Consider the following 15,840-nt stretch of genomic DNA (forward strand, 5'->3'; position numbering starts at 1 on the left):
TCCAATCTGCTCAGTCTATACCGTGTTACTTGTATATGTATCTGTGCTTCAGGGCAGACCATTGGGTACTGGTTAACCAAAGGTGCTCTTTCCTGGGGAAGACTGTTTCTCCCACTCTCAGCATCCTTAGTTGCCTGTGTGTGTGGGGTGGAGCTCTGGGAGCTTTCCCCTACCCATGTCTACTGGTCTCATTTTTGTCCAGCTCATGATCAGGCAGTTATGTTGGTGAAACTGTCTAGCTGTGGCCTCTGACACTTCTAAGAGACACAATGGCATAGAAAACTGTTACTTAGGCTCCCACATTGTTTCCACTCGCTCTTCTGAAGAGATCCTGAGCCTCAGGTGTGGGAATTGCATTGTAGATAAATCCATTGGTACTGGGCTCCACAGCTCTGCATGTTGACTGGCTGTGGTTTTCTGGAATGGTCTCCATCCGTTACAAAGAGTTTCCTCGATGAGGACTGAAACCAGACTTGTCTGTGGGTCTGAGGACAGATATTTAGAGTGTAATTAAGTATCATGCTGGTTTCATAACATGGTGGTTGTTGCTTTTCTTCCAAGAGCCACACTTCACTGACACCCAGCAGTTGGCTGGGTTTCTGGTACTTAGTATGATTCCCCTCTTGTTGATCAGGTCTTAGGTCCAATTGGAACGCTGTTGGTTACTGCCGAGGCATACGCACCATTACTGCTCTGTGAGGATTATTGTGCCATGCTGGTCACTGTCGTGGTCCATAGGTCTCACAGGTAGGTAGAGCTATCCGTTGTTTTCCTCCGTTGGAACCTTGCATAGCATCTTCTGGTATCATGAAAGCTGGTCCTCAGGGAGGAGGCTTTCAGCTAAGTTCCAGTCAGGGGCCTCTGGACCCTGCGTTTAAGTATATGGTGTCTTCAACCGTAGGAACTTACTTTTCACCTATGAAGGTCAGCCAAGGGCAATAGCAAGAGCCTATAATATATTGATAGTCTCTTGGACAACCTTCGCCAGCAACTTAAACGGGTGTTTTCACGCCTGGTCTTGGGATTTTTGTTAGACGGTTGATGGCTCTTAGAGAAGCACTGTTAGCCCAGGTGGGAAATTTTCATCTCTAGTATAAATACTATAATATACATATATATACATAACACATATAATATACATAAATGTCTATGTATATGCCAACTTATATGTGTAGTAGACATGTGTTGTTGCTGGAGTTGAGGCTGTCGTGGGGGAGCGGAGGCAGTACAGGCTGTCTCTGCTGCTGGGTTGTTCACACACACACACACACACACACACACACACACACCACACACACACACACACTGCTATCTCCAGCTAGCCGCTGACTTATGTTTTTGAGGTATTAGGGGGAAACCAGATTGTACACTTAAGACTTTGACCACTGAAAGACAGCTTTGTCAGTTTCTATCACCCAACGGTTTTGAACTACAGGAAGGGGGTTGGGGGAGGGGGTGTTAACAACCTGTGTCCGAAGTTAGGTTAGTTACCGGTACTCAATATGCCAGTAAAAATAGCCAGATTAATCATGGAAAGACGAAAATGGAAAACGGAGAATTATAACGGAGAATTATTCAACATAGTCACATTACTGACTTGGAGTACTGGCTTTGACTCCAAATTCGATGACACACCACGTTTTGTGGTGGCATGTTGTTTGTTTTGATCCTTTATCCGGGTTCCTAGCGGATTGGCTCTAAAGACGATCCTTAAATCAAAGCAGCAATTCTCCAGGCTGCTGAGTTACTACTCTTTAAGGGATGCTGTAGTGCAGGTGCAGAGGGGGATCTGGAAAACCGTGTGATGGGGAAGAGCGAAAGTGATGGAGCCCAGAGGCTGTGACTGTGTGACAGCCGGGTGGGCTCTATATGCTCTCAGGTCATTTCACACTGCGGTTGGGAAGCCCAGGGTGTTTAGGAAGGCTCAGTGGCCAGTTTGGCCTAAGGCTCTAAACCAGCGCTTGAGGTCAGATAGGGCTGGAAAGCCTGTGGTCCGGAACAACGCAGGTGGGCGTGTCGTCCGGCGCTGCCCCTGCGCCGCCCCGCCCCCTCGGTCGCAGCGCCCCGCCGATTGGCTCGCCCGCAGCCTGTCAGCCGTCACGTGCCGGAGCGTCCCGGGCGCCTGGCTGTGGGCGGCGGGGCATGGACCCTCAGGCAGCCACCGGTCCGGGGCCGGGCGAGCCGAGTGCACGGGAGGCCCCCAGCGCGGAGGTGAGCGCCACGGGGTGGGGAATGCGGGCACCCGCGACCACCCGGGCTGGAAGTCGAGGGGCTCGAGCGCTCCGGAGAGACCGCTCACCCGGGAAACGCCGGGGCCGCGCGAGTGCGCGCAGAGCCTGGCCGGTAACGGCGGTGGGCGCGGAAACGCGCGTGGACCCGAGCCCTAGGCTGTGGCTGGCGCGGGAGGGAGAGAACACCGGGGCTGCTCGGGAGCCCCTGCGGGAGTGAATTAAAAGAACGCGGAGCTGGCCGCCCCGTACCGGTTCCAGCAGCAGGGGGCCGGGTCAGGTGGGAGCGGCGTGGAAACATCTTTTTTTTTTAACCTTACCTTGAGGACCTCTGGCCATTGATAGGGATGTGCCGCTGATGTCACCCGTGCTTTTCCCCATTTGACAAAACGAAAGAGCCCCTCGTGTTACGGGGTTTCCAGAAACTTGTTTTCAAGTGCCCGCCAATGCAGCCTTTTCCCATGACCTGCCCTTATTGCGTCTACCTCTCCAGTGACTTCTTGACTGTAGGCATCCTTTTTACCAGAAGCCACGCCTGTACCTGGCACAACGTATATGCTAATTGGGTGTATGAGTGGAATGCTTACTTGGACATCAGTGATGGTACTTGAAGCGACAGCACCAATAGATTTGCAAAGAAAATTACTTTTGAAAATAGGAGAGTCAGGGCGGAGCTGGAAAGGATGTTCTTGGGTGAGAAGGTAGGCCCAGCAAAGGTCTGGATATGAGAAAGTACGGGGCAAATGGCCTTGGAACTTGGGTCGGAGGGCAGGCCTTTTTCAGGAAGAGGACTGTGTTCAGCAAGTTGAGGAACGTTGAGAGGCAATATGGATGCCGTCGCCAGTCTGTGATGGCAGCGGAGGGCCTGTGAAGGTTTTGAGTGGAGGAGTGATTACGCTTTCTAAGAGTGAGCAGGAGTAGAGAGATGGGCATAGGTTCACATAAGACGTTCAGCTCCTAGGGGGGCAACAGTGGCCCGTGGTTATCACTGACTACAAGAGATGAATTGAGCTGTTAAAGCTCAGGAGTGACTAGATAATGAACACTAATTTGGGTGAGTGCTAAGTACAGTTTACATGCAGGATGAAGGGTGCTTAAGGCCGGAGAGACAACCTTGGTGGTCTTACAGAGTTCGGCTTAGTTCTCGGCACCCACAACAGATGTCTCAGCCCTCTGCAACTCCCTCTCCAGGGATCCTCCTGGTAGATTCGCACATACAATTATATTCAAATAAAGTAAATATATAAATAAATAAAAAAGTGGATTAAAGTCAAAGAAGTGTTACCTCCTTGAAGTCTTAACAGGTGGTTTTGTTATTGTTGTTGGCTTTATTTTATTGTAATTTTCTTTTCTTTTTTTTTTTTTTTTTTTTGAGATAGGGTCTCTTGTAGCCTAGGATCTGAGCTCACTCTGTGGCCAAGAATGATCTTGAATTTCTGATCCTTCTGCCCCTCCCTCCTAGATGCTGGGATTCTGAGTATGACCCACCTGTAGTGTGTTATGTAGGGTTGGAAAGTCAGTGTGGGGCTTTGTGCACACAGGGCAAACACTCTCCCACTGAGCTCTGTCTCCAAGCCATAGTAGATGTTTTATGAATGTCCCTTCATCATAGGACCCCTCCCAGGACATAACAACCATTTCCGTTTCTAGAGGTCACACCCTAAATGAATGGCAGGGCTAAGACTGAACTCGGCCTGACCATCCATGCTCTGGACATTATGGGTTCCACTGCAGAGAGATTTTGGGGGGAATAAAGTTTGGGGAACTTTGAAGTAACGGGGCATAACATTACCTGGTTGGCAGTGGGGATTAGGTTTTCCTTCCAGTGTTTAGAACTCAAGCGGCTTCCCCTGTGGACCACTGCGGGCATGGCTTTGTTAGAAGGAGTTGTCAGACATTGAGCTAAAGAACTGAAAAAGGCAAAGGTTTGCAGAGAAGTTTCAGGATCGGGAAACAGCTGTCAATCCTGGCCAAGAAGAAGAGAGATGAAGTTAGGGCAGTTGAAGTGTTCATAAACTTAGAGGAAAGAGTTTCCACAGACCTGAGGTTACAAACCGAGACCAGGGAGCTGTCCCATCTAGCCTCGAGGTCTGTGAGCTTGGGGAAGTCCTGCTGTCCAGACTTCTGAAGAGGGCCCAGGGGTCAGAGCATCTGTCAGTTGGCCACTGCAAGAGGGCACACCCAGTGGTCAGAGCGGAGAAGTGCTGCTGGGTGATGCCGACAGACCCCGTTCTCTGAGGCTTTGCGCAGGGCAGTATGGGAGGGAGGGTTTGGGGCTTCAGAGCAGTGACATGCCCCACATACCCAGTTCCCTGGTAATTATTTCTTCTTCCACAGGCTGGTCTTGCCACAGCTGACCTCTCTGGTGGGGAGACAGAGACTGAGCTAGATGTGGATCGACTAGGCAAGTAGACGGCAGAGACTGGGGTGTCCCCTGGAAGAGATGGAGGGAAACAGCATGGTCCCTCTGTCTTGTCTATCATCTCGTGTTGGCCAGCCCTCTTTGCCCATTGTCTGAGTGGAACTGTTGGTTTGCAAGCTTCCAGGAGGTACTGGATGCCCGTGGATCCAAACCACCCCATTTCACTGGGAGGAACAGCTTGAGACTATGAAAAGCATCTGGTGTGCAAAGCTAGGAAAAGTCTCCGTTACACATCCAGGTTGAGTTAGAAGATCTGTAATGATGCTACCCAGGATACTCGCCACCGTGTAGCTCTGTGATGCTCTGCTCCATCCTGGAGGAGAGTCCTCTAACGGGCAGTGCTGGTCTGTACAGCCTGGGCACAGAATGGGTATGACCAGAGCCGGTGCCGAGTGCACACTGTATTTCAGGCACAGATCCAGCTGTCCCCCCCCCCAAATAAACTCACAACAACCTGATGACTGTTTCACCAATGAGAAACTTAAGGTGCATAGTAAAGTCTTAAAATGCAGCAAAAGATATATACTTGCGTTTACCATTAAACTAAGTTACAGCATATGATCTGGTTCATTCAGCTCCATGACAGTGTGTACAACTGTCACCACTACGGCTAGGATGTTTTCATGGCCCCAGAAAGAAGTCCTGTGCCTGGAATAAACACTTTCCACTCTCTAGTTCTTGAGCCCCTAACTACTGATAGCTTCCCCCACCCCTAATAATTTACCTATTATGCACATGCAAGTGTGAATTTACAGTAAGTGAAATTATACAATACACGGTCCCTCATGGCCCGGCTTCTCTCAACTCAGCACATTTCCAAGGTCCATTCCTGTAGCAGCCTGTGACAGCACCCATCCCTCACGAGACTGAACACGTCCATCAGGTATCCTGCATTTTGTGGATCATTCATCCTCTGATGACATTTGGTGACGGAATGGTGTCACACTGAACTGGAATGTGTTTTATAGTTCTTGTGTGGGCACTGTTTCGAGTAGAGCTGCCAGGGCACGTGGTGATTCCGTGTTTAAGTTACTGAGGAGTCAGGACCTTCAGTATCGGACAGCTCAGGACAGATCTGACTGAGGTGGTCTCCAGACTCTGCCCTCTCCACTTCAGTGCTTTACAGCTGTGACGACAGTCTTAACACCATGGCTTTCCAGGCCACTTCTTCCTTTCCTCAGACCCGGTGTCGCCACAGCAGCCCGTGTTTTGGAGGTCCATTGGCCTTCCGTAGGCTTTGTCATGTTACCATGTGGCTTCCCTGAATTCAGGAGGAAGAATGTGTGTTTTGGAGGTCTATTGGCCTTCCGTAGGCTTTGTCATGTTACCGTGTGGCTTCCCTGAATTCAGGAGGAAGGACGTGGGGACAGGACAGGCCCTGTTCTGTTTTCCTTTGTGGACTTGCATCTAACAAGCTTCAAAAGTAAATGTGGGATGTGGGCTTGAATAGCAGAAGTACACTTTGCCAGAGGCCTTTGGGTTCATTGTAAATTACCTGAAGATGTCCCCTTCATAAGTCAACACCCTCTGTACTGAGTGGCCTAGTTTAGGACAAACATCTTGGAAAACGTGGTCAACTTCATTTCCAAAAATATAAACTAAATACTCCAGTAAGTGCTCAAGTATCAAAAGAGCTGTTTCTGTAGATTTTTTCTGATTCCTTAGACAAGGGCTGTTAGAAATTTTTCATCTATATGAGCAGACCTCCAGTTTATCAACTTTCTAAAATGTCTGTTTGTTCATAGCCAGTGGAGCTCAGAGCATCCCTACTGACATTCCTACCCATGCCGAGGGCCCAAGTTCTGAAGAGGAAGGCTTTGCAATGGAGAAGGAAGCGGATGGGGAACTGTATGCCTGGGAGCTGTCAGAAGGTCCAGCCTGCCCACCCATGGAGCAGGCTTCTGGTCTTTTTAACGAGGACTGGGACTTGGAGCTGAAAGCGGACCAAGGGAATCCTTACGGTAGGTAGGGGGCAGTAGTGGGCAGTGGGAGCAGCGGGGCTGCGCCTGAGCAGCTCAGACCCTGCACTGGCCCTCAAGGCAGACAGCATGGAAGTCAGATGGTGTTCCACTGCTCCACTGCTCCAGGACTGGAATCCCTGCTTCTTTTCTATATTAAAAACAAATGCACCCAATCCATAACATGTCGATTTGCTTAAAAAGAAAATTCTCCTAGTGTTTGAGCTGAGGGGCTGAGCTGAAAGTACTCTGCTGTCTGGCCCTTTGTATTCCTTAGGGATTGTTCAGAGTGACCTGTTTGCATTTCCTCAGGAAAGGAGGGGCTGGTGTGTGTGTGTGTGTGTGTGTGTGTGTGTGTGTGTGTGTGTGTGTGTGTGTGTGTGCGTGCGTGGGTGTGCTCATGCATGCATGCATGTATGTATGCACACGAGTGTATGTGTGTGTCTACTATTAAAATAATTGCAATATTGTTCCCTCTAGACTTTTTTCTTGTGCAATCCAGTTTGACTTTCCCTCTTGAATCTCTTTTGAAATTGTCTGCAGATGCTGATGACATCCAAGGGAGCATTTCCCAAGAGATTAAACCTTGGGTGTGCTGTGCACCACAAGGAGATATGATATATGACCCCAGTTGGCACCATCCACCCCCACTGATACCACATTACTCCAAGATGGTCTTTGAAACAGGACAGTTTGATGATGCAGAAGACTAAAAGTGTCACTTCCTTCAGTGGAGGAGTTACTGTGTCCTCCAAAAACCAAGTTGTTTCCTGTGTTCTAAGTGAAATACTCTTTCCAAGGCATCGTTCCCAGTGACCTCCCAGTGTGGGCTACAGACAGGCATTAACTGGGGCGTGTTGTCGTTGTTGTTGTTGTTGTTGTTGTTGTTGTTGTCGTTGTTGTTGTGGACTCTGGAGTGTGTTGGAATTTGTCTGTGTCAGGGTTGTGTTCTTTATAAATAAAGTTAGGGAAATGACCCAGTGTGCTTTGTGTGCATTTCTTCCCTATAACTATGTGCTTCTGCCCAGGGCCTTGCTCCCTCACTTGAAATCCTTGAATTACATTTTAAGGATGGAAATACTTAAGGGACCTAAACTACGCTCAAGAGAAAAAGCACTGTAGCTTCGCTTCTGTGTACCTGGCAAGTTTTAGTAGGGATTGTAACCCAGGGGTCACTGGTGACGCTGTGGCTTATTTCTATCTCCTCTGAAGGAAAGGCTAAGTATTTACTCAGTTTACAAAGAAGGAAACGAAGTGGCATTTTTTTTTTTTTTTGGTTCTTTTTTTTCGGAGCTGGGAACCGAACCCAGGGCCTTTCGCTTCCTAGGTACGAAGTGGCATTTTTAAGCCAGCAATTATATAATCTTTTATTTTTAAGAATCATTTATTTTACGAATTATTTATTACTTATAAATAATGTAGTCTATGAGTACACTGTAGCTGTCTTCAGACACAACAGCAGGGGGCATCAGATCCCTTTACAGATGGTTGTGAGCCACCATGTGGTTGCTGGGAATTGAACTCAGGACCTCTGGAAGAGCAGTCATTGCTTTTAGCCACTGACCCATCTCTCCAGCCATATACAATCCTTAATTGCATGGAATTCTGATTTTTAATACTCTGTTCTCTTCCTTGGCTCTATGTGTGTAAGTGTGTGTTGGGATGGGGGGGGTGATCTGTCAAAGCCGGTTACCTCTCTCTGCCTCTGACAGACCGAGGGGTAGATTCTTACCCCTTCATGATTGAAATGCAGGTGTGAAATACAAGCAGATATCACAGCACTCTGCTGAGCATTAACCCTTTGCATTACCTTCAGAGCCTCCATGAGTGTGAGTGCACAAGGGAGCGCCGTGGGAGGGAGGCAGCAGCCATATGGTCAGGGTCCTGGGAGAGAGAAGACACTTTCCCCGGCCTCTAATTAGGGGCAGCTGAGGACCTCATCTCCACTCCACTCTTTCTTCCTCCACCTGAGGCCCGCGATGAGACCACAGAATGGCTGGCCTTAAAAGTAAAAGACACCAGGAATGGGGCTTGTGATGGAAGGCAGACCTGAGAAACAGAAGCTGTTTTGTTCCATGTGTGACTAGCTTTTTGAGGCAGCCTCAAGCCGTGTATGATCACATATATGGGGCCTCAGGGAGGAAGCAGAGAGAAGCATGAAGCAAGCACAGCATGTACAGAAGCATGAAGCAAGAATAGCATGTGCAGAAGCATGAAGCAAGCATAGCATGTGAAGAAGCATGAAGCAAGCACAGCATGTGAAGAAGCATGAAGCAAGCATGTACAGAAGCATGAAGTAAGCATGTACAGAAGCATGAAGCAAGCACAGCATGTGAAGAAGCATGAAGCAAGCACAGCATGTGAAGAAGCATGAAGCAAGCATGTACAGAAGCATGAAGTAAGCATGTACAGAAGCATGAAGCAAGCATGCACAGAAGCATGAAGTAAGCATGTACAGAAGCATGAAGCAAGAATAGCATGCACAACATTTGCCATCTGTGATTGGGAAAGGCGTGAACCTAAGCATCTTGCTTTTGAGTTCATCCTGTAGGGAAACCAGCAGTTTGTCTGTCCCCTCTCTGGCTGCTGTCTAGGCTATACACGTAACCAGAGAATTTTGGCAAAAAGCCTGTGTTCTGACAGGCCCAACAAGCACTGAAGTTATCATCAACTATTTCTCACTCAGACACCAAATGAATTGTTCATCTAAAGGTTTGAGAGTCCGCAGTAGTTTAACGAAATATCTTAAACTTTTATTTTGCTGGGCAGTAGTGGCAAACGCCTTTAATCCCAGCATTCAGGAGGCAGAGGCAGGTGGGTCTCTGAGTTCAAGGCCAGCCTGGTATACAGAGTGAGTTCCAGGACAGCCAGAGCACAAAAAGAATTTCAAGTTTGGAATGAAGCATGGGCGGCATAGCCCAGTATTCAGGGTGCAGAGTCGAAAGGGTTACTATGAGTTCAAGACTACCCTGGGCTACAGAGAGAGTACTGGCTTATCAGGGCTATCCAAAGAAACCCTGTCTCAAACCAAAAACAAACACACAAAATCTCTATTACTCAAAGCTTTGGGTCCACACTAGAAAGAGATGTGCTTGAAGTCTTCTCTTTCAGATACCTATCATTCCTCTAATCTAAAATCGTATCTCTTGACAAAGCATCCAGTTGTCTTTACATAATGACACTTTATGAAACTTATTTGATACACTCAAATACATTACCTTTTCAAGAATTGTTAAGATACTAAGAGTTGCTGACCTTAGCAAATATTTTAGTTTTTTCACAGCTCTTTTCCTTTTATAACCATTCATCAATACGTTTTACATCTCATATTTCCTGCAGAGTTAAGCTATCAAACAAGTCTGATTAATATCCGAAGTCCCCTCTTTGTCAAGGAGGAAGCAAACTACAGATCACTGGGCTGGAGGTGACTCGGCGTTTAAGGGCACTGATTGTTCTTATAAAGGACCCAGGTTTGGATCCTAGCTCCCACATGGTGGCTCACAACCATTTGTAACTAGTCCCAGGGGAATCTGATGCCCTCTTCTGATCCCACGATACCAGGCACAAATGCTGTACACACACTTACATGAAGGCTTGTATACAGAAAATAATCTAAAAAAATTTCACAACATTGAGGTGTAGTATAAGACAAATATAATACACATTTACTAAGGTTAAATTCACATTATATTTATGACATGCTGAAAGTATTTGGCTATATGGCTAACAAACTTTGCAAGCCTTAGATTTTTAAATGTTGTATACAAAACAGTAACTTGATTCCTTTCTTTTGATCCCAAGCAGCCTGAGCGAATCCTTTTGGCTACCAGTGAACTCCCAGGACCTTCCCCTCACCCTGTCCTCTGTCACAGCATTAAGGTATAAAGCCATTCCACGGTAGCTTTTATGTATGTGCTAGAGATCCAAGTGGCCTGAAGAGAAGACTCGTTACCAACCGAGCCGTCTCCTCAGCCGTGTAACAGGCTGTCTTCACAGAAAATACAGAGGAAGAGCCAACACCCTCCCTCCAGTCAAATATAAAACCAAGCAGGAAAACAATAATCATATATGTGTCTGAAAAGTAGTGATAAAATGCAGTGTGTGCGCATGCGTGTTTCTTCCATTCCTTAAGGAGCAGTTACTGATTTTGCTTCCTAAAGTGTCCAAAGACCTACAAACTACTTTATAACAAATTAAATATTCAAGAAATTAAAAACAAAACACTAGCTTAAGCACTTAGAACTAAAAAAACTCACCAGAAAGAAAACATGAGTTCAAAACAGCAAACAGGGTTGCAGACATCAGCACCCTGACCCCTTACCTCATACTTGAGTTGTGGAGTACTCGTGGCAGTTTACGTTGCAAAGCCAGGAATCAGCCCAGAACGGCAGGCACGCTGACCAAGTGCAGAGAAGAGTTTTTATAGCTCTAGCACAGGTCCCTTCAATGAGCTTCAGGCAGACTAGTAGGAATTACCAGGGGTCTTGTGTTTTCTGTTTATCTGTAATTAAACCTAAGCGAACTCAAGATGCTTTTCTAAAAAACTCGAGCCCTCAATTCTCTTACACGGATAACTCTAGGGCGCTCTGAAAACCAATTCGTGCCCTCTCGAGCCACAGCAGAGATCCCCAGACAGCACGGCTTTTCCTTCCCTTTTTAAACTTATTTTTATTCTGTGTGTTTCTTGCTTGTGTGTAAGTGTTCTGTGTGTGTGCCTTGCCGGAAGGAGCCAGAAGTGGGCAGCGGAACCACTGGAGTTAAGATAGATGTGAGCCTTCGTGTAGGTGCTGGGAAGTGAACCCTGGTCCTCTATGAGAACACTGAGTGCTCTTAGCCACTGAACCAGTCAGCCGTCTCTCCAGCCCTAATATGGCTTTTCTTAAAGACTCTATAATGTCCTGTCAAACTGGCACCAAAAAATCCAAACTTAGTTGTTAAACTATATGCTCCAAGAAAAACCTAACAGAACCACAGAGGCTCTCAAGAGGCCACAAGCTAGCTAAAAGCCATCACAAAATTTCCCTGTCCAATAGTTCAAGATGAACTCCATCAAGAACGGCTACAGGTGACAAGTGTGAGATCCAGTGTATGGAACTAATGAGAGTTTGCCAGGGAGACAAACCCGAGGGTCACAGATTTAAAACACTCATTTTCCCTTTTTAGCCCAAATGAGCCACTAGCACTGCCCAAGCAGAAAGGAAAGGAAGATGTGCCAACCAAAACGAGGTTCCACATCTTCATGACTTTTTCCTTTCCTGTCACACAGCTGGCAAGCCACGTGAAAACTCTGGGAGCACCCTATTCAAAGATGCCCTCAAATATTATCCCCATTTGGGCCATCACATTGTTACCAGACTCCCTGCCCTAAAGCCTGGCTCTGGGCTGAATGCTCCTTCCCTCCCTGAGAGACGGGTTCACTCAGAAGTTAAGGCTACTCACGGCTCTGGCAGAGCACCTTGGGTCCCAGCCTCTGTAGCTCAGAGCCCCCTAAAATTCTGGTTCCATGAGATCTGACACCCTGACTTCTGCAGGCACCGTATACACATGGCACATGTAACTCATATAGGTACACATACATATTCATAAATGTAAAAGAATAAAACCTTTTTTTAAAAGCCATTTCTTCTTTCCCTCCAACAAGTACTGCTGTCAGGATGCTGGAGACCCATGGTGGTTTGAATAAGAATGTCCCCATAGGCTGCAATATCAGAAGGCTTAGTCACTAGAGAGGAGAATTCCTTAGAAGGATTAGAAAGATTAGGAGGTGTGGCCTTATTGGAGAAAGGGTGTCTCTGAGGGTGGGTTTCCAGGTTTCAAACACATACTGGACGCAGCCCTGCCCGCCCAGGGATCACAATGTAGCTCTCAGCTACTTCTCCAGTCCCTGCCTGCCATGGTGACAATGGCAGCCCCTGCCTGCCATGATGACAATGGACTACCCCTCTGAAACTGTATGCAAGTGCCCAATTAGATGCTTTCTGTATAAGAGTGGCCTTGGTTATGGTGTCCTTGCAATAGAACGTGGACTAAGACAAAACCCTCAACAGAAGCCAGGCAGGAGCCACCCAACCTTGGGACCTTCAGCCTCCAAACCTGGGAGCGGCAAATACTTCAGGAAGTAGAGAAAAAAGTTGTCCCTTTGTATATAGTTCACTACCCGTTCCTCATTTCCACTCGACCTCATCATAAAGACCATAGTGTATTTTTAAAAAACATTTTTACCAAAATTTTGTTCATAATTACCCGTATTCTCTAGTATGAATGTTTTCTCTACTACATTGGGGGCGGGGTTCTATCAAGAAGATAGTCCTTGGAAAGCCAGAAGGACTTTCAAGAAAGTGACTCTGCTTAAACTTTACTTCAGTCTGCAGGGCTGACAAGTGGTTGAGCCACTCAGCACACTCCAGATGCAGCAACTCCAGCAGCACGCATGTCCCAGACATCCTGCCCTTGTCCACTACTCAGCTGCTTCTGAGGGACAGTTTAAAAATGCGTTTCCTCCCTCTGCCCTCATCTTCCTCTGCCCATAGCTCTAGCTGCAGCCCAGAGCTCCTGCCAAAACGACCTCCATTTTGGTTATTTAGAATGGTGCCATTTAATCTTGAAACACCTGGAATGCTTCGCCTCACTAGTGATTTCTAACTTGATTCTGCGGTGATAGAATTATAAACATTATTTCAGTCCTTGGAGGTTTTTTTTTTTTTTTTTTTTGAGCTGGGGATCGAACCCAGGGCCTTGCGCTTGCTAGGCAAGCACTCTACCACTAAGCCAAATCCCCAACCCCCAGTCCTTGGAGGTTTTAATTCATTCTAGGGCCCAGACTGTTTCCATCAGGCCCATGAATACTTGAAGTATACCTTGGCTGGAGAGATGGCTCAGTGGTTAAGAGCACTGACTGCTCTTCCAGAGGTCCTGAGTTCAATTCCCAGCAACCACATGGTGGCTCACAACCATCTGTAAAGGGATCTGATGCCCACTTCTGGTGTAATCATGTTAATAAATAAATCTTTTTAAAAAATGTGTCCTGCAGCTCCTGAGAGTTTTACAGAAATAAGACACATAGCTCCCTAAAGATCTTGTATCTAGCATTGGTATTGATAAGCTTCTTGAGAGGTAAATTAAGTTCCCAACTGGTTCTTTTTGATTCATCAGATTATATATATATATATATATATATATATATATCACACATTCACACACACACACACCCCGTGGGAGAGGAAAGTTTATTGGGGCAGAAAGGGGAAAGAGAAAAGGGGAGCAACAAAGAAGAAAAGAGATGACTGTGTGTTTTTAATGTACAGATATATACTCAGGACCATTCCAGTTGCCATTAAATTTACCCCTTGTTCATTAATAAATAGCATGTGTTGCTGTTGCACTTCCTTCCCTAAATCAGGGTTAAGGGTGTAGCCCTCTTGCTTAACACGCACAAGGCCCCAGGTTCAATCCCCAGCACCATATAAACCGTTCATGGTAGTGCATACCTGTAGTCTCAGCATTCAACAGGTAGAGACTGCAGGATCACAGGTTCAAACTCATCCTCAGCTGCATACTGAGTTCAAGGTCAACGTGGGGCTCTATGAGACCCTGCCCCCAAAGCAAGCAACTCTCAGAACAGCCAACCTAAGCATCGAGTGTTTCTTCTCTTCAGTTTGTTCTTGTTTTGAGTGGCACAGAACTACATCTTTTACTAATCCTGCATTCGTCTGACACGCGGGTACTTCCGTGGTAGGGATACTCTGTAAAAGCAGCACCAATAGAGCCTAGCTCTCTCTCGTAGGTCACTCAGCATACAGGCAGGCTAGGAGCTCAAGATGGGAGAGCTGCCAGAGTGCTTTGCAACAGCACCAACTGGATCCCAAGGGCTAATTAGAATTGGAATTTATTTTGCCCTAGGCCAGCTGGGGTTAACTTGAGGGCACAGTGACAGGAAACTCCCACCATGTTATCGAAAGTATACATGAACAGTATGTATGTACCCCCTACACGAGACTGGTACTGTACGAAATTTTCGTTTTAGACCTGTGGTCTGAGGGACCCAGGTGGAAATGGATGCAGTAAAGAAACCACAAGAGCTGCTCCCTGGGTGAGAAGGGAAGTTTATTCCAGACTGCCAAGGCTCGCTCCCAGGATAGGAAAACAAGGATAAAAAGCTACAGGGGAAAGATTTTCAGGGACTGGGAGAAAGGGGGTTTGTGAGCTGGAGTGAGGCTGGTGAGCAGCGATGATTGACCTTGACAATTGGCACCAAAGTCACACGTTAATGGAAGGGCCACAAGCTCCTCTTGCCAGACACAGAGAGGACTCCACTCTTAGCAGGCAGGAACTTTCTTCAAGCCCAGGAGGGATGAGTTCTTGGTCTAAATGCCAGACCTTGGGCAGAGGACATTCCGGGAGTAGGGGATGACTTTTCAGGGATTTGTTAGAATCCAAGGTAGTCACAGATCCACCCCCACAGATGTGGGTACCACTGTTTTCTCCCTGTTGTAGTCCATGAAAACACGATGTTGAAACTCATTAGAACTAGTCTTACAGAGGAAGAAAATAAAACGCATTAAGCCAGTCATATTGTTAAGTGGCTGTTGTACAGGAAGCAAAGTCATTCCATCACATTACAGTTAGTTGTTCTTAATACATCCATGGTCTAAAACCACAGTGGACCAGGCAAGAACAATGGCTTAAATCTCACACTTTAAAACAGTATTAGTCAGGGTTTCTAATCCTGCACAAACATCAGGACCAAGAAGCAAGCTGGGGAGAAAAAGGTTTATTCAGCTTACACTTCCACACTGCTGTTCATCACCAAAGGAAGTCAGGACTGGAACTCAAGCAGGGCAGGAAGCAGGAACTGATGCAGAGGCCATGGAGGGATGTTACTTACTGGCTTGCTTCTCTTGGTTTTCTCAGCCTGTTCTCTTATAGAACCCAAGACCACCAGCCCAGGGATGGCAGCACCCACAAGGGCCCTCCCCACTTCATCAGTTATTGAGAAAACGCCTTACAGCCGGGTCTCATGGAGGCATTTCCTCAAGGGAGGCTCCTTCCTCTGGGATAACTCCAGCTTGTGTTCAGTTGACACATGAAACCAGCCAGTACAAGGGTTTTAAGGCCTTGAACCTGAAGAGTAATCAGACAGTAAATATTACTGTCTGAATCCTAGCTGTGCAGTGCAGTAACCACCCCCACCCCACCACCACATTTAAAATGAGGCAGGTAAGACCGGCACCTT

General features: G+C 47.0%; 1 protein-coding gene across 1 annotated transcript; it reads left to right on the forward strand.

Annotated features, from left to right (window-relative positions):
• The first annotated feature begins 2,088 nt into the window (after window positions 1–2,088).
• Window positions 2,089–7,585, forward strand: Coprs (coordinator of PRMT5 and differentiation stimulator). The gene is made up of 4 exons (XM_032919272.1): window positions 2,089–2,211; window positions 4,566–4,632; window positions 6,396–6,611; window positions 7,152–7,585. The coding sequence occupies exons 1-4, from the start codon at window positions 2,143–2,145 to the stop codon at window positions 7,319–7,321; spliced, it is 522 nt and encodes a 173-aa protein (XP_032775163.1). The 5' UTR covers window positions 2,089–2,142; the 3' UTR covers window positions 7,322–7,585.
• The last annotated feature ends 8,255 nt before the right edge of the window (window positions 7,586–15,840 follow it).

This window comes from Rattus rattus, chromosome 13 (assembly GCF_011064425.1).
Source record: "Rattus rattus isolate New Zealand chromosome 13, Rrattus_CSIRO_v1, whole genome shotgun sequence".
NCBI lineage: Eukaryota > Metazoa > Chordata > Mammalia > Rodentia > Muridae > Rattus > Rattus rattus.